At 36.4% G+C, this 24,638-nt stretch overlaps 1 protein-coding gene and 1 pseudogene across 2 annotated transcripts in view; both read left to right on the top strand.

The window, feature by feature from the left end:
- LOC143558223 (labd-13Z-ene-9,15,16-triol synthase, chloroplastic-like) overlaps positions 1–12,406 on the top strand; it is a 28,800-nt pseudogene extending 16,394 nt beyond the window's left edge. The window contains exon 2 of the transcript XR_013139701.1: positions 11,442–12,406. The product of XR_013139701.1 is annotated as a labd-13Z-ene-9,15,16-triol synthase, chloroplastic-like (transcript). The remainder of the gene's footprint in view (positions 1–11,441) is intronic.
- Positions 12,407–20,700: 8,294 nt separating this feature from the next.
- LOC143556913 (plant intracellular Ras-group-related LRR protein 9-like) lies at positions 20,701–24,366 on the top strand. Its single transcript, XM_077046127.1, has 3 exons — positions 20,701–21,559; positions 22,922–23,088; positions 23,611–24,366. The coding sequence occupies exons 1-3, from the start codon at positions 20,849–20,851 to the stop codon at positions 24,248–24,250; spliced, it is 1,518 nt and encodes a 505-aa protein (XP_076902242.1). The 5' UTR covers positions 20,701–20,848; the 3' UTR covers positions 24,251–24,366.
- Positions 24,367–24,638: the final 272 nt, after the last annotated feature.

Raw genomic sequence — 24,638 nt, 5'->3', positions numbered from 1 at the left:
CTTTAAATAATCTCTACATTACCTAATTTGAGGATCTTCTAGCTCATATTCACATTTTCTAGCTCATAACCCAACTGACCTGTTCCACCTGAATAACACATAATTAAACGGCTGAGTCTTTAGGTTAGATTCCATTATGGTCCAGCTCAATGAGCTTGAACCGAACAACCACTTGCTCTCAATTGCTCAATTTCTTGAAGTCACATGCATAATTCAGAACAATCATAAAACAATTATCAATACTTAAATGAAAGAATCAAAAAAAAAGTAAATGCATCTAATAAGTTACGATTTTACCTTGAGTATCATCTATTCTTTTGTACACAAAATTTGAGAATAGAGCTTAGCAAACTCGGAAGTTAATTATATCATTATACCAAGTTAATAGCGGTGCTTTAACAACCGAAGACGATATTAGAGTATGAAAGACATGTGTATGCAAGATAGAAAAGAGTATTAATTGAACAGTTAGCAAGATTCAGTATAATATAATAAAAAACTGTAAAGTGACTTTCAACCCATTTGGTCCATTTTGGTGCTTAAGTTAAGTTATGAGCCAAAACTGGTTCGGGTTGTTTAAGTCAAAAAAAGTCAAACCCGGTTTTTTTCCCAACCACTTAGTGTTTAAACCAATTTTTGAAAGGCAACTGATCGGGTTTCAACAGGTTTAAATATGTTCGTTTCAGGTGTTAGCTGCCAGTTAGGTTGGATTTGACCAGGTTAAAACTGGTGCGGTGCGGTGCGGGTTTGACTGATGTCAAAGTATGTGGTGTTACGAACCGGTAAGAACCTATGGTTCGTTTCGGTTTCGGGTCTATGAAACAGACACGGTTCCCTTAATCCAGATAAGAAAAAAACATAAAGATGATTTAATGTTTCCAGTATGAAAAACCAATTTTTAATTTCTAACCAAACGCAAAAAGTGACTGAGAATAATGATCAGTGAATTGAATACTTGCGGAGCAAAAATAGTTTAGAGGTACTTACCAATTTCCGCATTGGCGATTGAAGCTACATTGGTACTCCAAAACCAAGCCCGCAAAGCAAGAAGGTGTTCGTACGTGTTACATTATATAAACATGTATCAGAAAATAAAAAAAATCATAACGGTGTTAACAAATTATAAATACCTCAGGCTAGCAGACGCTGATTAAAAAGCAATCGTATGAAACTCGGTCGATACACAACCCGCACATTGCAACAGGGACATAGCGTGAACTCTACATCGGTTCGATTCGATCGCAATTCTAAATGATATAATACAACAGAAAGTTCTAAGAATTTATAAATTACGTGATAACTATAAAAATTATAAAAACATGCATAAATATAGATAATATGAAAACTTTACATACTGATTTTTTGAAACATATACAGGTTGATAGTCACACCTTTTTTGGGAATTAACCATAATGCTTATTCTGAATTAAAAAAAAACGTTTTCTAAAAAAAAACTTTTCTGTTAGGTTTGAAGAAAATGACCAAAATGCCCTTTCTCTATTTAAAAAAAGAATAACGGGAGTAACCTGCAATTGGACAAATCAGTTCACATGGTTGGTTTCAAGTTTCAAATTGACCGAACAGTTAAAATTGACAAACCACAAAAAACCGAGCTGTTTGGATCTCAAATTGGTTGAGTTTATTCGTTTAGCGACTTACCGAAAGTAACTTGTTTACAGTGCTATCGATTCCAATTAAGTAGGCTTACAGCAACATCTCAAGTTGATTTATGTTTTCAATTTCAGTAGTGACAGATGAAACTTTGGGCCAAGCTTCTATGTTTGTGTGCACTCACATTACTAAACACCGTTTACGGTTTATACGCTGGATCCCACAAAAGATAGGGGAGCGAATTTTGATTGCGTCAATGCTGGGGGCGTACACCCAACCGAAGTTGGTAACCGAATTGTGCAACCTGCGTCAACGTTGGGGGCGTACACCCAACCGAATTGTGCGTCGTTTCTAGTGATACAAAACAAAACGGTTTAAAAAAACAGAAAACGTGTATCGTATACTTAACATAAATATGATATTTGAGAAATATAGACACTAATTTATACTTTTCTCATAATTTGGCTGCATTCTCCCATGTTTTCTAAATAATCTAACAACAGATAACATGAACTTTAATCGAGTGTTTTATAACAAAATAACATTATTATTATTATTCCTGAAATAAATGTTTAAGAGGTGTATCTAGGATTTCCTAAAGATTACTTCAATGACTCCAAAATTGAATGTTTGCAATCAATCAAGCAAAAAACTATTAGTTAAAGGAGTAATTTTAAAACCCAAAACATAACAAAATGCTGACTTCATATCACAAAATCAAAAACCCTAAAATCGTCTATGGTTCTAACCAAATCAGGAAATCAAATCAATGAAGATGCATAATAAACCGTAAAATGTGAGAGAGAGAGGACTATGAATTAGGGCTTTAATCAATTTACCTCGAGTAGATATTGTGAGCCACGAAGTGCCTCTGCGAATATGTGAGATATGAATTCGAGAAGAGAAGCTCTTGGGAACCGAAATCGATCGATTGATCATCATAAATTCATTGATTGTGTTGAAAGATGAAACGATTTTCAACTAAAGGAACGTTGCCTGGCTCTTAAATGTCACCGGAGGTCATAAAGTAATGTTTGTCTGTGGTGGAATTGTAGCTCGCCGTGCCACCAATATTAAATTTAACACCATTTTGTCCATTCAATATGTTTTAAATGTAATATAGATATTTATGACAATAATTTTTATTTACCAATTGAAAAAAAAATATATATTATGTTTTGATATTTAGTGTTAAAAAATATATTAATAAATTGTATTTATGTTGAATAAAATGAATAATGTGTAAATAAAAAATAAAACTAAAGTAGTGTTTTTATCTTTTTAATTATAGTTAAATTAGTTAGATATATTAATTAGAGAGAGATTCATTATGTTTATATTAGCGTATTAATTGGAGAAAGAGAGTGCATTTATTGTTGCATTTACATTTTTTATTTATTTTTAAATATTTAAAACCTAAAATAAAACTAGTGGCTTATATTCATTTCTCTCATTTCTTGCAATAATTTGATTTCTTTCTTGAACTTAAACCTATATATATATATATATATATATATATATATATATATATATATATATATATATATATATATTACTCAGCCGATTAACCCATACATTATTCCCCCGAATTAATATTATTTAAGTACAGATCGATGAGATGTCAAAACAAAAATAAAGAGAAAATAAAAGTAAACCTCAAAAATAATCGGCTAGCTGCTACTACCGCTACCACCTAATCCTCCTCATCCTCACCACTAGCAGTAGATCCTCCACCCTCATCGTCAGCTGCATCGGGAGACCTCAAAGTCGCGGGGAGCATACCTGCAAATGATTAAAAAAAGCATGGAAATACCCCCTCCTCATACATCTCCACCTGATGCTGATACAAAGTATCCAATACGGGGGTCCACAAGCAGCACCCCTGGTAGCGGGGTGCGAGGGGCGGCAGCCCCTGGCAGGGTCCAAGGGGCAGCGCCCCTGGAAAATAATTAATTAATAACGTTTAATAAAAAACATGAGCGTATTTGCAGTTATGATAACTGCAAAGCAGTTTATGATAACTGCATTATCCTAGGCCAGGTTAGCCTCATAAAGGACGATCATGTTGTAAAGACAAAACAAGTCGGCGTTGATGCACTTGTCATGGACCGACTAGCGACCAATGAGAGTGGAAGCAACAACCGGGTGCAAATACTTGTAAACATGGTCCTGAATCATCGACTCCACCACATTGCTAGAATGTGGTCTATCCGCAATAGTACCCTAAAACTCAGCTATCACACTGGTCGATATCAAAACCGTAGGGTCCTTGTCGTAAAACCCAAATACTCTATCGAAAAGCTGGAATCCGAACCTCTGCCTCTGTATATAACCCCGCAGCGATTGCAAATCGTGGAATTGACATCTCATAAACCATGCGAGTGAGCGAATATTAAACTGCTCGTGAAACGTCAAAATCTCCGGTCTTGTGCCGAAATGTAGTAAAGAATTCATGTGTCAGCTCCACATATTGCGGCCTGTCAAACACCAACGTAGTAGCCCATATAGGTCCCAACCAACCCATGACTCGATCAACCTTCCCCAGTGTCTGTGTCTTCAACAGGTACCAATCAATAGTCTTGTGCCTCAGCAACTGCATATCTACAATACGATCATAACTTTCTCTCTCTCTCCTCAGACCCCAACCTAAACCAAAGCAGGATACGGGGTGTTTCAGATTTTCATCATCTCCCATAATAGCATCTCGATCCAACCCTAGTATAATAGGTAACTCCTATACATCATATTGAATACGCTTCACAATAGGAGCACAGTAGTGGCGCGAGGCCTCTCTTGTATGTGACATATCTGCAAAATAAATCATGAAGTTAGATATGCCAACAATAAATCGTGGAAACGACCGTATAACATTAAAGTCGCGATTGTCCCCTCCCTAATAAAATAATATTAAACTACTAAAATAATAAAAATAAAAATAAAAATAAATTCGGAAATGATTGTTCCATGTTTTAATATAACTCGGTCATTACCCGAATAGAGATTTGAGTATGGGCGGGTAGACTTATGTTCGTTAAAGATCAATTGTTTAAATAATCCCCAAAGACTCTAGTTACAAACTAACTAAACTAATGACATAATGATGTGGGCTCATGTATAGAAGACCGGGTCATGATGTTTCTAAAGGCTAAAGATCGTGCTTCCAAAGGTGCTGCACGGAAATGGGCTTAACTTGGGCTACCGGCCTCCGTTTCAAGCGTGCTACCGGTCAAAACGACCGTTGGAACGTGGGCACGTTGTGGTAACCAGACATAGGCGGGTTATCCCATTTATTTTTCCGAAATAAGGCTTTTAGATACACTTTTGTGCCACTTTTGTGTTTTTCGTATACTTTTTGTGTTTTGTTTTGGGTTGTTGTTGAGCCTTTGGTTGTTTGTGTTGGCCCAAAACTAAATTGAATTCTCTATTAATATGTTATGAATGCTTTCAACTGATCATTGATCAGAATTGAATAAAATTTCTTTGTATTTTCAAATTCTTGAATTTTAGGTCGAATTTAGGGGTTTGGGGAAGGATCTTCACGGGTATTCCAAGAATGAACGTGATTAACCTTCGGATTCTCATCATACGTTGCATCACATAACGACTCAACTAATTCACCGCAAATGACCCGTTAAAGCTCAAAACCATATTGGTATCAAACGTTTACAAACCGTGATTATTTGCTTAAACTTTAATTATATGATTAGGCTGATAATTCGCTTAATTAACCATTTTTAGGACTTTTTAAAATAATAATATAATAATAGTGATCAACATTAAACCAGAGCCCGGGTAATAAAACCAACTCATTTACCCGACTCCAAACCTTTTTTTTCAAACTCATATCTCATGAACCCTCTAACCCGATTGAACTTAGGTTACCAAACCTGTCTAAATCCCTATTTTAGCACTTATTATAATATAATCATGATCAACCTCAAATCCGACCCCAAATTACGAATCATAACCAACTGTTACATCATAAGAATTCTGAAGTGAATCCCGATTGAACTTTATCAAAACTTAAAATCTATCCATCTGACTCTAAACTTTATCAAACTCAAATCTTACCCGCAACTGTTCAAACACATTAGAAAATATTCTGGCAAATTTCACCAAGTGAAATATGTTTTTATCCACAATCTAAAATAACACATAGCAACGCAAATTAACATGGAACAAATACCTTGAGTTGAATCGAACACAAAACTGGGATCACACGGCCTTCGCTTAGCGCAAAGGCCTGTTTTATAAAAGAATGCTTTTGTTCTTCGCGTAGCACGAAGGACATAAGACTCGTTTTTTTCTCGTAGCTCGAAGAAGCATTTTGACAAGGAGTATCGGAGATTTTCAGTGTTGGAAGTTTTCTAACTTACAAATTTTTTTGACAACCCTAGACTCCCTTGAACATGTTCCGGTACTTAAAATGGACAAAACATACATGGAACTCCGCTTACATGATATTTTACTTACCGAAAACCCTGAATTCCAACTCGCATTGTGGCTTCCCCACGCTCGCTCTCTGCTATTACTACACATTCGAGGAAAACAATTAGTGAAACTAGACTCAAGTTACAATAGTACACACTTACAAGGTCGGGTTGCCTCCCACTGAATTGAATGTCTACAACTCGACCTTGTTTGTTCCTTTCAGTTGACCGAATACGTCGGTTCACTTACTATGAAGGAAATATCCGACTTGTGTGCACTCTTATTCAAATATGCATCCTCTAAATATGACTTCAGTTGATGTCCATTGACAACCTACCTCAAATGGTCCTCAAAATCTTATCTCTACTTCGCAGAACTTCCCGACCCATTCAAATTTGCATCCTCTAAATATGACTTCAATCGATGTCCATTGACAACCTACCTCAAATGGTCCTCAGATATTCAATCTTTAATTCACCGAACTTCCTGACACATTCAATTTGAAACGGTCCCGCCCACTTAATTTTCAACTTACCTTGAAAGATCTTCACTCTCGAATTCTCGTTGACCGACTTCGAACGTCTTCCTATTTAACTTGGTTTCATGGACCAATTTCATCTTGTCCTTGTAAGCTGATGCACATTCATAAGCTTCATCCCAAAGCTTCTCCAACTCACATAGGTGCAACTTCCTCTTCTTACCAGCACACTCATAATCTTGAACTTTATTCTCAACATGTCATAATACATAATACATGATTGGCAAGTTCAACAGTTAAATGGCAACCTTTCCCATAACCAACTGATAGAGGGTGGTTCCAATACGTGTTTTAAAAGTCATACAATACGCCCTAAATCATCGTTTAATTTTGTAGACCAATCCTTACTACCGGGCCTTACAGTCTTTCGCAAAATCTCTTTATTTGCCTATTGGAAACCTCCACCTAGCCACTCGTTTGAGGATGATACGTATTGGCAATGCGGTGGTTAACCTGATACTGTTTAAGCAATTTGCCAATGTTAAAAATTTTAAAATGTGAACCCCATCACTAATTATAATGTGGGGAACACCAAAACGTGAAATTGTGTTTAATTGGACAAATTTGCAAACAACGGTATGGTCGTTTGTCTAGGTGGCGATTGCTTCCACCCAATTAGAAACATAATCAACCGCCACCAAGATGTAATAATTCCCAAAGGAATATGAGAACATGCCCATGGAATCAATCCCTCAAACATCGAAGATGCATGTCAACAACAAGCATAGGTTTGCATAGGATCTCGTCCCTCTTTGAAATGTTGCCCAATTGTCGGCACCTAACATAATTTTTACAAATTCAGCGACATCCTTAAAAATAGCGGGCCGTATTATGACCCGTCTTCTGACCGCTGAAATGTTCACCACACACATATGAATACACATGTGAAAACACACTCATAATTTCCTCATCTGGTATGCACCTACGCATCACCTGGCCTGCACCAACCTTAAACAGGTTCGGGTCTTCCCACACATACTATTTTACCTGTGACAAGAATTGATGCTTCTTCTTCTTCGGCCAAAATTCTGGAATGGTATCTACAACAAGAAAATTAATAATATTAGCATACCATGGTAAAGTTTAAATAGAAAATAATTGCTCACCCATAAAAGACTCAATTATGGCCCTACCATTCTCACTTCCCCTCTTGTCACGGATCTCCACATCGAACTCTTGGAGCAACAAAAACCATTTGATCAAGCGCGGGTTTGCATCCTTATTCTCCATCAAATAATTCACTGTATAATGATCTGAAAACACAACATTTCTCCCCCGAACGTAAGATCTAAACTTAACCAAAGCATGTACTACCGCAAGCAACTCCTTTTCCGTAGTGGTAAACTTTATTTGAGCATTGGAAATGGTTTTTCTCGCATAATATATGGCAATGGGTTTTTATCCACCCATTGTCGCAACACGGCCCTAACCGCGTAGTAACTAATGTCACACGTTATTTCAAAAGAAAGTAACCAATCGGGTGACATGAAGATCAAGGCTTTATCCAGTTTGTTTTTAAGCACATTAAAACCATTAAAACAATCTTCATTAAAAACAAATGGTACATATTTTAGTAATAAATCACACAACGGTTTTTTGATTACACTAAAATTCTTTATGAGCCGTTAGTAGATAATCTGGCATGTCCTCAAAAATGACCATATGCAATTAACATGAGGGAGGGGGTTTTGCTGTTTTGGTTTTAAATTAGAAATAGCATTCACTTATTCCCGGTCAACTTCAATACCCCCCTACTTGAGACGATGTGTCTCTAAACTGTTCTCTCTTGAACCATAAAATGACTCTGCTCCCAATTTAGAACCAAGTTTGTTTCAACACATCCTTTTAAACTTTTGTTAGTTCATTTAAGTAGGTTTCAAATGTTGAACCAAATATTGAAAAATCAACCATAAAAATATCTAGTGAATCCCCGACCATATCTTAAAATATACTCATCATACACCTTTGAAAGGTGGGCGGGGCATTACGCAACCCAAATGTCATTCGCCTAAATGCGAAAGTGCCATAAGGGCAAGTAAAAGTGCTCTTAATTTGGTCGTCATGGTGAATAACAATTTGATTATACCCTAAATAACCATTTAAAAAGAAATAAAATTTCTGATCTGATAATTTCTCGATGATTTGATCAATGAATAGGAGTAGGAAATGGTCCTTGGAAGTCGACACAAATTTGTCACCAGGTTATCGGGCGGTTGGCAATCTCTTCTCCAACTTATTATGGGTTATTTGAATACTTTCCTTCCTAATAAATGTTTGAGTGAAGCTTACCCAAGTACTATCCGAAATTGAAAAATGATTCCCACATCAAACCATTTCCATACCTCATTTTTCACATCGTCTCGCATATTTGAATTCTACCTCCTTTGAGCATCATGTGCGGGCTTCACCTTGGAATCCGTGATGATTTTATGCATCACAATGGATGGACTAATCCCACTCAAATCTGCTATCGTCCATGCAATTGCTGCCTTATATTCTTTCAAATATCCCATTAACAACTCTTCTTTATTATTCTCTAAGTTTGCGGCGATGATTGTCACAAATGTTACAATGATGACCGGCAATGTTTCATTTTCTCCCAAAAATACATATTTCAAGTGTTTCGGGAGCTCATTCAGCTCAAATACCAGTGGACTTTCAAGTGATGGTCTGAACTTGGAGTCAGTTATAACTAGTAGTATCTCCACATGTTGAGACTATGGTGGTTTCCCAGTACTTGCAACATAAACCTCAACCGTTTTCTCCTCCTCTGTAATTGCAATGTGTGCTCAAATGCTTTCCTATCACAAATAGCACACTCCTCTATGTCATCTTTCTCATTTTCATGAGGATTCAACACACCAATGACTTCAGCCATAAATAATGCATCACTAACCAGAAGGTTAGAAACGTTTGAAAAGACATTCAACCAAAAGATTTGTATTCCCGAATGTCATGTTAACCACCTCGGTTCTGTAGTTTATCAAAGCACTTATATTTGCCAAAATGGGCCTACCGAGAATAACGTTCGATTGTCGTTTTGTGTCAAATGTAACATAATCTAGAACCAGAAGGTCGACCGGGTAATAAAAGTCATCGATCATTACAATTATATTAGTAACAATTCCCCTAGGAAGCTTAAGGATAAAATCAGCTAACACCATAGCATTTTTAGCTTTTCGGAAGGGACTAAAATCATATTGGTCATATAAGCTTCATTGGAGAATACTTATCCTGGCATTGTCGTTTTAAAATCACCCACTTCAATGGGTATTATTGAAGTTCCCGGATCTTGGAGTTTAGGTGGGAGGATACTCGTCAAAACCGAACTCACATTAGCAGTTAAATCAACCTATTTAGGTAGTTTGTGATTTCGTTTGTGAGTGCAAAAGTCCTTCAAATACTTAGCAGATGTGGGGATTTGTTTGATGGCATCAACAAGAGTTAAATTGATTTTAACATGTTTAATTATTTCCCACATTTCTTCTTGTTATGGGCCCATTTTCTTAACTGATGAGGATGCTTTAAGACTCACCAATGCCCGAGCAGAACGATATTATTCGTTGCACCCGTTTCCTTAGCGGTTGGTGTTTCATTTTCATTAACCGAATTATTTGAAGTTTTCAAAGATGCTTTTTCGGCATTTTAATAGTTTCAAATTCTAACTCCTCATCGTATTCCAGTTTTCACCCAAGTCTTCCACCACACCTTCAACGAAGGATGATGGTAGATTCACCCCATTATCATAAACCTTACCACTTCTAAGGGTAATATGGGCACTCTTCCCGCTCGATGACTTGCTAGGATTAACTTCTTTTAATCATTGAACTGTTATCGTCGATCATTAATTTACTAAAATTTTATATTAACAAACTGGTAATTAGGTAGAAAACGTTCAATTGTGCCAATTAATCGGATTAGGTTATGTGTATGAGCACAGTCAAACTACTATGTCTAGTAATTGCTTATCAATCTTAACTGATGATTCATGTCTAGGTGTTTATCCAATTGATAGGATTCATAGTATTTAGTGGATTGTATAACCCGAAACTTGAAGTGTGTCACCCTTTTCTTGAATTATTTACAACAAGTAAAAGTAACTGTGTTGGTATAAAAACATATCTTTAAACTGCTTGACACCGTCTGTCCGCCTAGTTAATTAATTAATAACTCAAGAGTTTAACTTGCACTTTCCACTAATTCCTATGTAGACGACCTTATGTATTTAAGAGATATAAATAATTGTTTTTTATTAGAGCACGACATCTACATCAAAATGACGTCATTGCCGGGGAATTTTCGCATTTCACTTGTTTTATGCATCGGAACGCGTGCCGATCACTTCCGCTCATCCCAAACATCAATCCAATCTCTTATATCGCCTCGATAAGCATTATTAGCATTCAACAACCTGAAATACAAAAGCATGCTTGAGTACACTATAAGTTAATTAAAACTAAATACTTAATATGTTAAAATACACAAAATATACCCGACCATCAATACATTATACAAACATGTTGGTATTGATTAAACTTTGTGACGGAAACGGTTTTCACTAGGCATGTTCTCAAGATTGTTCATTCATTTACAACATGTCTTAGTGTTAGATTACCGCATGCTCGCATTAGTTATATTAGAGGCATTTTATTTGTTTTATATTAAAACCAGTTTTTGACTTTAAATAAAAGTAGTCTATATTTCAATAAATTAAGTGCGTAATCTTCATCATAAAAAACTTTTAGAAAATCTATTATTTGTAAGCATTTTCATTAATTAGTCTTAGTATACATGAATTGGGAATAACTACTAATGTTAGTGTTTGATTGTGAACCAACATGGTAAATATTTGTTGTATCAGGACATTATAATTGCTGGAACAGAAACATCAGCAACAACAATAGAATGGGTGATGTCAAATATCATGCAAAATCACAGCATAATGAAAAAGGTTCAAGAAGAATTAGTGGAAATTGTAGGACTAAATAACATGGTCGAAGAATCTCATCTTCCAAAACTGCAATACCTTGATGCAACTATTAAAGAAACATTACGTATGTATCCTATAGCCCCTTTCCTAATCCCACGATCACCGAGCATGGCATGCATTGTAGGGGGGTATACTATTCCAGAAGGTTGTACAATCTTTTTGAATGTTTGGTCAATCCAGCGTGATTCTCGGTACTGGGATGATCCTTTGGAATTCAATCCCAAGAGGTTCTTGACAAACAAATGGGATTATAAGGGAAACAAACTGATGTTTTTCCCATTTGGATCAGGAAGAAGATTGTGCCCAGGTATTCCGTTGGCAGAAAAAATGTTAATGTTTATATTGGCTTCTCTCTTGCACTCATTTGATTGGAGCTTGCCAGAGGATGAAAATCATGACCAATCTGAAATATTTAGCTCTGCATTAAAGAAAAGAAAACCACTTATTGCTATCCCGTCTAAAAGGTTGCCTAATCTAAGCCCCTATATGTAGTCTTATGTTACTTCTCCATAAGGTTAAGGTACAATCAAATGACCAGGGAATAATGGTACAAGTATGTTGCTATGCTCATTGATTGTGTACCCATTTATAGTATAATCCTTTTTAGAGTGTATGTGACGGTATCATATAATATTATCAATATCATAAATTCATGTGGAAGCTTGTACTTTTTTCATTAGCAAATGAAGTTTATAAAATGCTCATATATGGTTATAATTATAGCCAGATAAATCATGAAATAACTATTTAGATATTATAAAAATAATTTTGTGAATTATGAGAAATTTAATGTAGTTAGTTTAATATATTTTAATGTAGTTTACTACGAAAAGTTGTCAAAATAAAAGGCAAAATCGTTCAACAATAGAAGTTTAATTGTTGGAAGGTAATTTCTCTATAAAAGCTGATAGGTTAAAAAGGAAATATGTTAAAACTTCATCTTCCTTCCCGTACACCTCGTTTTTCTGGCAATGACTTATGGCCGCTGCACTTCATTCCGACGAGATCTTAAAACCATAAATCATTGAATTCAAGTTCACAAAATCGACCTCCTATGCATCGAGGTACATGAAATATACCAATATTCTATAAACTACCCATGGAATTTGGGAATTGGCCCATGAAGTCAGTTTCTGGACATCAAAGTTGACAATGTGGAACCAGTTCAGATGGAGCCCGCAAATGTTCAAGCAGCACTAAGTGTGGTCAAATTTGTTCCCACACCTCCCTCTTCAAATGACAACATACAAGTTGTTGTTGCTAAAAAACCTGTTGCTAAAGATTCTGACAACACTGCCTCTACTCTATTTCCTGTAATTGTTGTTCCATTTATTGAAAATCTCTGGGATGGAACCATTTCTCAAGAACAAGTGGTTGATCAACCTGACATTGTTCAGCCAGCCACAGATGTTCTGATTAATGCTCACGCATGTGAATATATTCCATCCCATTAAGAGTCTGACAGTTGGTTTTCAAGTAGAACATGTCACTCAAGTGGAAGAGATTCCCCAGCTGCCCATTCATCGGTCACATCCGACAGAAAACATCATTGGGTCTCCCTTAGCTGGCATCCAAACAAGGAGCAAATCTTGTTAAGTTTAAAGTGGACAAAATATATCTACTATTGACTTTGGGTTCTTGGCATAATAATATTGAAATAGAAGTGTGATCTAGGATGTTAACGGATAATATGATTTCATGTCATGATCTTTCTCACCAAAATTTTGTAAACTTTTAATATCTATAATTACTATATTAGATATAATATTAATTTCGATTTTACTTCAAATTGTTTTATTTTTTGTTATTGTTTGTTTATTTTGTTTCTAGCTTAAAAATTACTTTAAATATATTTTATTTTATTTTGTTTTGTTTTACAATTTTTAATTTTACTTTTATATCTACCTTTTAACTTAGGTTTGATGTTTATGGGTTTATGATAAGGTCTCGTGTGCAAACGTTTTTAATGAATGAACCGACAAAATATATCTTGTGAATATAGTTGAGAGTTTGGTTTCGGTGTATAAATATTTTTCGGGTTTCAATCTGTAAACATTTTCAGAGTTCGGGGGTTGAGAGAGTAAAATCATTTAAAACTCGAGATGCTTTTCCCCTATCGCGAGATATGTTGACCCTATAAATAGGGCCAACCACCAAAATATCTTCCATTTATTCACTCACTTTCCCCTAAACTCTCTCAACATTTTGTCTCTCTACCTTATCCATTTTCCACCTCCACCGCCTCTTCTTCAAACCCTAATCTATAAGAAATCTGCCTCTATCTCCGTTGTTTACCCTTGATTTGTCTCTTTACCTTATCCATTTTCCACCTCCACCGCCTCTTCTTCAAACCCTAATCTATAAATCTGCCTCTATCTCCGTTGTTTACCCTTGATAATCATCGTAGATGATTACCATCGGTAAATTATCTTTCTTGGTTAAAACTATGTTTGATTTTAACCTTATTCTTCATTAGTTCTTGACGGAACTGTTCATTAAAAAAAGGGTTTCATATGTTGTTTGCTAAAATCTTTGTTACAAGCATGTCGTCGACACGTTCAGATTGATTTAATTAAGTTTTTATTGAGTTTGTATAGTTTCTAGATTTTGGGTCATTTTCGGACCTGTTTAGGTCTAATTGACCACTGTTAAGTATATGTATGTGTAAAGGAACAGTCCGGAAGCCTATATCGGGGTCATATAGACCCAGAAAAGACGAAGTTAGAAGATTTGGAATGAGTTTAATATTTGATTCGATTTCAATTTGAATCGAATCGAATTTAAAAACCATTCAAATCGAATTCAAATTCGATTCGAATCAAATATGGTCACTTAAAGATTGCTCTAAGGCAAAAGAAAACGAATCGATATTATCTACAAACCATTCGAATCGAATTTGATTCCAATCAAATCGAATTCCAAACCATGCGAATTAAGTTCCAGACTCGATTTGATTGGTTTGACACTCGATTCGAATCGTTGATTGCTGGACAAAATCTTATTTTTACCAGATTAAAAGGATTCGAATTGATTACAACTCAAATATAATCGAACATCTAAAATATCAATCCAATCTAACTTAATTTAAATCAAATCGAATCTTCATATTCGATTAGATTCAAACTAAACTCGATTAGATCATTTTAGATTCGATTCCATTCGTTTTATAATCTATTCGATTGGTTTACACTTTATGTGTTTTCATCAAACATTATCCAACTCAAATCCTTTAAACTCGATTCAATTCTTTTGTACTTGCTGGTTTTCAAAACTAGTTATAAATCTTCATTTTCTTTTTAAATTTTGCTTTTATTCTTTTATTTTTATTCTACTTCAAATTTTAATCTAATCTTATAATTCTGTTTATTCTGTTGTTTTCTTTATGTTTATTTAATTTTTTTCTTTAACAGTTTATAACTCAATTATCAGTTTTAGTGATTTGAGTTATGTTTTCATATAGCAACACATGTATTGTCCTTTGAATATTCAAGGAAAAAGAAGCACAAGGTGTTCACCTCAATGATCAAGGGGCTACGAGAATGCTCTCTTATGCATACTATCTCCGCTAACCCGGAGATTCACAATTGTTGGGTAGAAGAGTTTTGGACGAATTCCAAGAGTGTGAAGAATAGGGATTCTATACAACTAAGGTGGCTAAACAGAAACTGACAGTTACAGAAGATGTTGTGCGTCAAGCTCTGAATATCAAAGATGCTCCACATCACTCTTATTAGCACATCGAGAAGAAAGATTTGGAAGGATATGGATATGATGTGGCTTGGAGCACCTGTGAAAAGAGACATCTACCATCATATTGGAAGTTTCTATTACATCTTGTGGCTCACTGTTTATCTGAGCATAAAGGTGGTTTTGACAAATTGAAGACGGAGTGGGTCGGGGTGATGGGCTTCTTAACAAACAGGGTACAATTCAACTTCTTTAGGTGGTTTTTCAAGTGCATGCAAACTAATGTACTCTCGAAGAACACCTGGATGACGTATCCTTGTTTTGTTCAACTAATTCTAGACGGCCTGTTGAAGAATATTCCAAGACCGGTTTATCCCGAAGAAGTTGATGATGAAGGAAATGTGTTGCCATCAACTGAGCCTCATGTGAAAATGGTGAAACAGACTGTGTTCAAGGCTATGTTGAAGCCTTTTGGACGAAGTGGGTACAAGTACCAAGAACAAGAACCCGGTACTAAGTTCGGTTTGTTCGCTTAAACCGAACGCGATAGTGATGAGACTGTTGTGGATGAAGGTGATGGAGATAGTGGAGATTATGGGATGACAATGGCCACAACGGTGACGATGTGCATGATAGTGAGGCCACGAATATTGATACTAACGTGGAGGGTGAACATAGAACAAAGAAACTTCATGAAAAGAAAAGGAAGGCTGTCAGCAAGCCTTCTGCTGGTGGTTCGTCTCAACAGACTAAAGAAGAGGAAGAGGGACTCGAACGTCCTCTTAAACATTTGAAAATGACCAAGGACTCAAAGATGCTAACTTCAGTAAATGTAATATTTCCTTCTGCTTCCACTGTGACACAACCACCACCGACCACCCAAACCGACCTTCACCAAGCCTCACCAACCACCCTATCCCACGCCTGCTAGCCAAACTGAAATCGAACCTACACATCAAACCAATTCATCTCCAAGGAATTCATCAACCTTTAGTTCACCAACCTACCAATTCACATCCCCAATCAAAGCTACATCTTTCTAAGCCTCCAACTTTACATCATCAACCCAAACATAAACCATTACACAAGCAACCCAACCTATTAGCCTACCCCTAACCATAACCACATCCTTACCTACTCAAACCATCACCATGCCAACCCAAACAACTATTCAACCCACATTTTTCCATTACACCTCCCACAGCCACCAAAAGCCCAATCATAACTGTCATTCCCTTATCCAATGGAAAGTCAAGAAGATCTCCGGTATTCTGGGATCCTATCCTTTATAGGATTCAGGCTCTGGAGGAGTCAAACGAAAAAAGGGTTAAACAGGAGCATTTGTTCATCAAGTTTGTAAAAGATCAACAAGCAACAAATGAAAGGGTTGTGAAGGAAAGGGATGCCCAGGCAACTCGAGTGGCATAGTTGGAACACGACCGAGAGGTTGATAGAGCCCTGATCAAGAGTTAAAGGCTTTGGATTGAAAATTTGCAGAACCAGGTAAAAAATCAGCAACATTTGGCGACTCAAAAGTCTTTACTCAGTGCTGAACATCATGATGAAGTTGGTAGACTTCAGCCAAGGGTTTCTCACCTTGAGACTGATCTTTTTTCCTCTTCAAACTTTGCTCAAAATTCAAGGTGGGAGCTAGAGTCAAGTATTGATAGAGCCTTGATCGAATGTGAAGGTCCTAATTCTCGTGTTCGTATGTTGGAAGGTGATCCACTTCTTCAAGAAATATGGGCACCTTGTTTGGTGAAAATGCCAAGCTCAGATCCATGATTCAACGATTGGAAAGGGAAATTGAAGAACAAAGAAGTCTTAACAATGATCAACATCTAATCAATGAGGGTCTTGTGAATCGCTGCCTTTCAGCCATGGAGGTCATGCGAATGACTGATGATGATGTTAATGATCTAACGGAAGTCGATCCAGTCACAAGAAAGAAGAATAAGAAGATGTGGCGATGCAAGACCCACAAATACGGGCGACCAATTTATCATGGTGAGCCTTTCTTGCCCAACTTGTTCGAGCACCTCATCTATTGGGAGTTCGAAAACAGCACTGGGAAGCAGTCATTCATTGTGAAGACATGCATCATCTCTGCTTATTTGACGAGCATGAGCTGGCGCGCTCAGCAAAGAAGATATTCTCAAGTTGTATAACTCCCCGCTGGGAACAGTAGAAGATGTACGAAAGGACAACATGGATGGAATATTTGAGAAGTTCAACAAGTTTGTGTAAGACCCCAAAACCCGGGAGTCCTACAGTTGATAATCATTCAAAGGAAAATTAAATTTTAAAAGATAAACCAGTTTCATGTAATTCAAAATTTAACAAGAGTATTCTTGCAGTCGAAAAGTTAATAAAAGCATCCAAACATTGTTCTTAAGACGAGAAAAGTAGTTTATGATTGTCTTAATTATTAAAATGGTAAAGAGCTTCGACTAGAGCTGCCTCGGGATCTTTGGTAGTCTTGAGCACCTCGAAGCAGCAGTCCATCCGCGTTCAACCTGAAATCAATCTAACATACACACAAAGTCAGCTTGAGCTGAGTGAATTCATGTTTTTATAATTGAAAGTTATCAAAGAATGGTCAAGACATTCAACATACGACTTCCATAAAAATACATAAATAAATAATTTTTCTCTCCTCAGTTAAGCACGTAACCTGGGTCACATTCTCTCAAGACCAAAACTCAAAGGACAGATAAACTGTTAGGGGATTTTTAAACATCCATTCGCCCCAAGGACATTCTTCCTATCCCAGAACTTATAACATCACTTTGACCCGGCCACGGCTTAACAAAACATCCTCGTGGTGGCCACACACAAAAATACAAACAAAACAATCATAAATCATACAACTTCCAAGCATAGATAATAAAAGTAACATAAACTGTATGCTAGCCCAAAACGCAAAACATTTAAAAATGGGCATCATGAAACTCACCTGAAACGAATCACACAAATATCATAACTGGATCCTCTAGCTAATCACTCACAATTCATAAGCCTGTCAATTTAAAGCACACAACAATCACTAACTAGACTGCAACGACTTGCTTACTCTACGAGACGTCCTAACGAGATTGGATTGACCCAGGACCTCACCCAACATTCATATTCATCCACATCAGCCCCGGAGTCCTTAAATTACCCAAAACTCCCTTCCAATATAATCACCACCAATGGTTCCCCAAACTATGCCCGTTTTACGTTAATTGTGTCAAATTCGTCCACTAACGAACCGATTAATCAACCACCAACCAAACCAGCCCTATTTTGATAACATTTGACATCATTACAGCCTACTCATCAATATTTAACCATCCAATTTGGGGTTTGAAATCTCATCGTTTTCCTCATTAATTAACAATTAATCGATTTTACGCGCTATTACAATTCGATTAAGAAACCACCAACCAAACCAGCCCCTATAACCAAAAAAATAATTTTCCTACTATTATTACACTAACATAAGACCCCTTAAACTTATCGGGTCAACCATTCCCTCAAACAATACCCGAATGACAACAATTAACGATTTCAACATTCAACAACCCTAGAGATCGGTTTTTATCAATTGACCTATCAAAACAACTCCAATGCCCATGAAACTTTAGTATGATATACTAGACATACCTGGGGATCTTTTGACACAAAAAAACTCCAAATTTTTACCTGGGGAAGGGTGCCAAATGATTTTAATTGACCATCGTAACGACCTAGATTATGTAATTAAAGAATATGGGAGCGTAGTACACACCTTGAACTACCTCTAGGAGCTTGGAATCGTTTTATCTTAATCAAAATCAAAGGGTTTGGAGGCTGGAATGCTTGTGGCCGCAAGCTAGGGTTTGGGGGAAGATTGTGCTATAATGTTTAAAATATTACCCTTTGGCCCTTGCACTTGTAATCTCATCCTCCTTGCTCCCAAACTGAATATAATACTTCTTGGACATGCCCATGGGTCCCTGAGCCCTCAAGCTAAACCCTATAAATTAATTTACAAACTCTACACTTCCATAATGAAAGTCTAGTATGGCATGCCCTCACCTATATAAGGTGAGGCATGCACATACTAGAACCAACCTTTTGCAAAAACAACAATCATATCCATTCACCAACTCCTCTATACTCTATCTTCTCTTACCATTTCGGGTAATAAACAACATCAAAAGATCCGAGATCTCAGTTGACTATAAGTGATTTCCTCTAGCTTATAGTTAAAGCTTGATTCAAGAACTTATAGTTGTTTGATCCGTTTATAGGACCTACAAATGCCCTCCAAATCAAATATTACTCTGAATAATCATAACTTGTTTTGGTAAATACTTTTCAAATAACCTATTTTGGTAAATTATTTTTTCACCCAGTCTATTTTTGATTAAAAACTCCTATATGTATAGTCTACGTCATTATAATTTTTTATAGTTTTTTATCAGTATTTTGAATTTTTTTAATAAATACCCGATCATAAATAGAATCAAAATTTACATCCTTAGTAAACAACTAAACATGCAACAAGTTTTAACACTAGCTCTTTTCAAAACAAATTTACAACACTTATGTTTAAAAAAAACTAGTTGCGTGCCCACGTGTGCAGCGGGGTTGCACGCAAACATGACATCGGTTGCGTAACCGGTGTTAGTGTTTCTGTTTGTGCGTGACTTAACAATAGTACGCGTGTAACCCGACGATAGTATGCTCATATTGCAGCATTGGAATCTTAACCGGTGTTAGTACACACAACGACTGTGCACGCTCAGTCAGGTGTTGGCGCGCACGTAACGCTACATTGAACTTGTCTTGACACGCAACCCGTTCGCAATGTTCTAACCGAAATTCGTTATGACTTGACCCCTTTCAACCCAAACCCATCCCGACCCAAACCAAATTAACCTCTTTGTATCGACTCATTCCAACCTTAACCTTTTAGACCCATGAGCTGAACGGCCGAAACCGTCCGATTCGTTTGTCGGTCTTTAATGGTAATCACTAACACGTTAAGTTTTTAAAATGAAAAAAGTATAGCAATACCATACTCAAATTAAAGAGAATAAAATACTCGTTTTTATGGTATAGTGTTTATAAAAAAATATTAGCGTGTAAAAAAGTTATAGACGTTTAAACGTCGTCAGGGTAGTTGATTTAAAATAAGGGGGTATATATGTAACTATTATATAAATTAACAAAATGTGATTAAAGTTAAAGGACCAAACTTGTAATTATTTTTTAATAAATTAAAAATAAACCGTAACATGATTTTGGTTATGCTAAATGACAAAATTATCAAAATACAAAATTGCCTTTAAAATGCATTAATCTTGTGCAATATAGTTTGTACTAAAAACAATAAGTTTGATACCTCTTAAAAATTAAAAGTTCCCTCACTCATGTTTTATATATATTATAGATAAGAAACAAATACAACAATACCCTCCAAATATTACTCCGAATAATCATAATCATTAATCATTCAATTTGTTGACCATCACCTTCTCACCAACAAACCAAATGCATACATCCATCATCATCAACATCAATTTCTGTAAATCTGATTGAATCTGATCAAATATTCCCAAATGGATCCAAACCCTAAAAACTACCCTATTCTCTCCTACGTCATGACCAGACTCCCAACCATGAAACGCCCTCAACCACCCGAATTCGACGTCGAACAACCACCATCCAAGCCGATATCCAAACCCGAACCTTATTTCGAGCTTACCGAACGAATGCCACATTTAACAGATCCTCACATTCTGGCATCCATGCATGCAGCCGTGTCTGACGTGTCCCAAACACGCACATTACTCAAAACATTAGGCGACCGTCCGGATCACGAAGCCGTGGACATCGCCAAGGCGCGGCTAGCGGAGCTGGAAGGCTTATTGTCGGACCAGTTGGATGAAATTTCGTTATCGGATAAGGTGGATCCGGAGGAAGAGAAGAAGAAGAAGGCGTACGAGCGAGAGAAGCAAATGCATAAGGCGTTGATATCGTTGGATCAAATGCATGAGTCGTATGATAAGTTGTTGTGTGATGCGGAGAGGAGGCTTGAGAAGATTTACGAGTCGGCTAAGTCGGGTCGGGTTGGGGATGAGTGGGGGTCTGGGAAAGGGGTGGAGGTTGTGGATGAGGTGAAGGAGGAAGTGGTTGCGATTCTGACCGACGCCATGGCGAACGGGACTGAGAAGATTGATTTATCGGAGAGGCGCTTGCCGTTTTTGCCTGAGGCGTTTGGGAAGATTCGGACGTTGGTTTATCTTAATCTGTCATCTAATCAACTTGAGGTTAGTTTATAATTTGTGGGTTTGATTTGTAAATGATTTGTTTTAGTTTTACCATTTGTTGTTAGGCTCACATGATGTTTTGAAAACCTTAAAACAAGAATAAACAATTATACCCTTAAAGGAAAACTGTTAGAATTAACATAAGCTGTTTGAGATTTCTTATTTTATCTCCTAACTTAAAATGTTATAGGTTATAAGAAGTTGTTTTAGAAAATTAGGTTTTGTGAGTGTATAAGTCATTAGTTACAACTTTGTAACGTATAACTTATGACTTATTTACATGAATAGCCTCCAATTCTTCATTTCGGGTTTAGCATTTAAAGTTCCCGACTCATCATCTCAGTCTTGACATTCCTCGCCTTCATCGTGTCATAGCACCATTCTATGCCTTCTAAGTGGAGTAAATAAACGGCTTTTATTTCAAATTCGTGTTCAAATCACATCAAATATCCATGACTATTGTATCCCATGCATTGTTGATCGTTACTTCAATTCGTTTAGTTGCGCCATCATATATATATGATCATAGAGATCTAGTTCTTTGCATTACTTAAATATGGTGGAATTGTACTTTTAAAATAGGATTGAAGATAGTTATTATGATATCATTCCATGAAAAACATATTTCTGAACTCATAGTAACTTGTAAACAAGGTTTATGAACTTGCAAGGTGTTACCATATGACTATCATCTTCCATTTCATCAATTTTATTCCAAGTCATGTGACAAACATCTCCATCAAATATCACTTTAGAACCTTGTTTTGTAAAGTGTTTCAAACTCAATATGTTTTTGTCCAAACTAGGAACATAGTGTACACTCTTAAGAACAACTTTGGTTCAAAAGACCAAAGTCAGTATTGAATAACAAAGTTAGTTCTAAACAGCAAAGTTACTACATATATTGTATTTAATTAGTACTTAAGATAACTCAAAGTTAACATTGATGATCATATTTAAACAACTTTGCAATTCTGAAGCAACTTCTTCTAATGCTTGGGGAGCTCCCCTTGGACCCCACCGCCGTTCTTTAACTATGAAGGCTCATTAGCATCAGAAAATATTATAATCATGATCAAGTGTGCATACCGCACCTCCTAACTTGTCAATGTCCTCATAACGCTAAAATCACCAATAATATATTACCTTTGAAGTGTGAGATAGAACCCACTTGTATACATATATATTACTACCAATAGAACCTTTTTTACGCTTTATAATTATATTATAGGAGTTATAATTCCTGGAGTTAGGTGTTGAATTTTTATTTTTTTGGGTAACAACCTAATGAACATCCTATGTACTTTTAGAACTATCAGTTGTTGGTAGATAGCTAAGTTGGTATATTTACTGTTGAAACAGGTGATTCCTGATTCTGTTGCTGGACTTGAGAATCTAGAGGAACTTAATGTTTCTTCCAATATTTTGGAGTCACTACCAGATTCTATTGGCTGTTTGTACAAGCTGAAGATTCTAGATGTTTCTAGCAATAAGCTTGAAGCCTTGCCTGACAGCATTGCTCATTGCAGGTATATATGTTTCATCATATTCATAACACTAACATTTAGTGTTGCAAAAGGGACAGGTCCTCGGGTTGGGTAATAGGTAAAAATAATAGACATGTGAAGCCCCTAAATGAACCGAACAAACAAGTACAAGGCTTGTTCATGTTCGTTTGTTTTAATTTTAAAACTAAAGAACGAACATAAACATTAAAACGAACGGTTTTTCTTGTTCATCTCTGTTTGTGAAGTAAATGAAAGTGTTTGTGTTTGTTCATGTTTGTTTGTTTATATTCTAAACGAAGAAAATGGCTAACATAAAAGAGCGTAAGTGAAAGAGCATAAACGGACTAAATGAGAGGACAATAAAAAGTAATTGGTCGTAAATGAACGAAGAAAATGAGCCTTATTGCTAGAATTTGATTTGGGTGATAGGTTGATAAATGATGGTCAATTAAGTATTGCAAATTTGCTAATGAATAATAAATAAATATCTAAATGAGCAAACAAACTTGAACGATTATAACATTCGTTAGCATGCTATTGTAGGTCATTGGTAGAACTTGATGCCAGTTTCAACAAGCTAACATATCTCCCCACGAAAATCGGTCACCAGCTAGTGAGGTTAAAGAAGCTTTCGATCCCATTAAACAAGGTGCGCAACTTGCCAACATCCATCGGCGAAATGATATCCCTTCAATACCTAGATGCACACTTCAACGAACTACGTGGACTACCAAACTCCATTGGAAAGCTATCAAATCTTGAAGTACTAAACTTAGCCAGTAACTTCAGTGATCTCCGAGAACTCCCCGACACGATTGGTGATATGACCAGCCTTAGAGAACTTGATGTTAGCAACAACCAACTCCAAGAACTACCATTAACTTTTGGTAGACTTGATAAGTTGACCAAGCTCAATGTTGACCAGAACCCGTTGGTGGTCCCGCCGAAAGATGTGGTGGAAGATGGGATTCAAGCCATAAAGGTGTACATGGCTCAGAGGTGGTTCGATATGTTGGTTGATGAACAGGAGAAATGTAGGCGCGAGCAAGAAGCGTTGGCTCAAGCTAGTTGGTTGAGCCGTAGCACGACTTGGTTGGCTGGTGCGGTTGTTGGTGCGGCTGGGACTGTTTCGTTGTTAATGGCAGGAGAAAATGATGACCCGTACCTTGAGGAGGAACGATGAGGATTGGATACGTTTGGTAACAGGTCAAAACGAGTCACTTTTGTCAATGGTTGGGATGGGTTGGGTTGATCATAAAAAATGAAATTTGTCATTTTAATATTCTTTTTTCATAAATAATGAGTTAAATGGTATTTTAAAAATTAATGTTGTTTTGACAACAATTATTTTTAATAAATAATTTAAGAGGTTTTAATAAGCCATTTGACTCGTATTTTAAGCTGACCTCTTTTTTTATTGACATGTTTTTAAGGTAATATTTTATTTGATAAAAGAAAAAAGAACCGTGTTGATGATGGACATTAAGTTGAAGTAATGGTCATCTAGTAGCCCTAATTTTGTCTTGTTTAATTATTGGTGAGTAGAATAATCATGGGATTGGCATGTAATT

The sequence above is a fragment of the Bidens hawaiensis genome, unplaced genomic scaffold (genome assembly GCF_021521415.1).
Source record: "Bidens hawaiensis isolate Kalapana, Puna unplaced genomic scaffold, B.hawaiensis_p1.1 tig00001087_1, whole genome shotgun sequence".
In the NCBI taxonomy this organism is placed as follows: Eukaryota; Viridiplantae; Streptophyta; class Magnoliopsida; order Asterales; family Asteraceae; genus Bidens; species Bidens hawaiensis.
This window is presented reverse-complemented; position numbering and strand designations above follow the sequence as displayed.

Excerpts from the sequence above, each read along its gene's own strand:
- LOC143556913 (XM_077046127.1), top strand. The coding sequence starts at position 20,849 with ATGGATCCAAACCCTAAAAACTACCCTATTCTCTCCTACGTCATGACC. Across the intron at positions 21,560-22,921 it reads TGTCATCTAATCAACTTGAG|GTGATTCCTGATTCTGTTGC; the intron begins GTTAGTTTATAA and ends CTGTTGAAACAG. Across the intron at positions 23,089-23,610 it reads GACAGCATTGCTCATTGCAG|GTCATTGGTAGAACTTGATG; the intron begins GTATATATGTTT and ends ATGCTATTGTAG.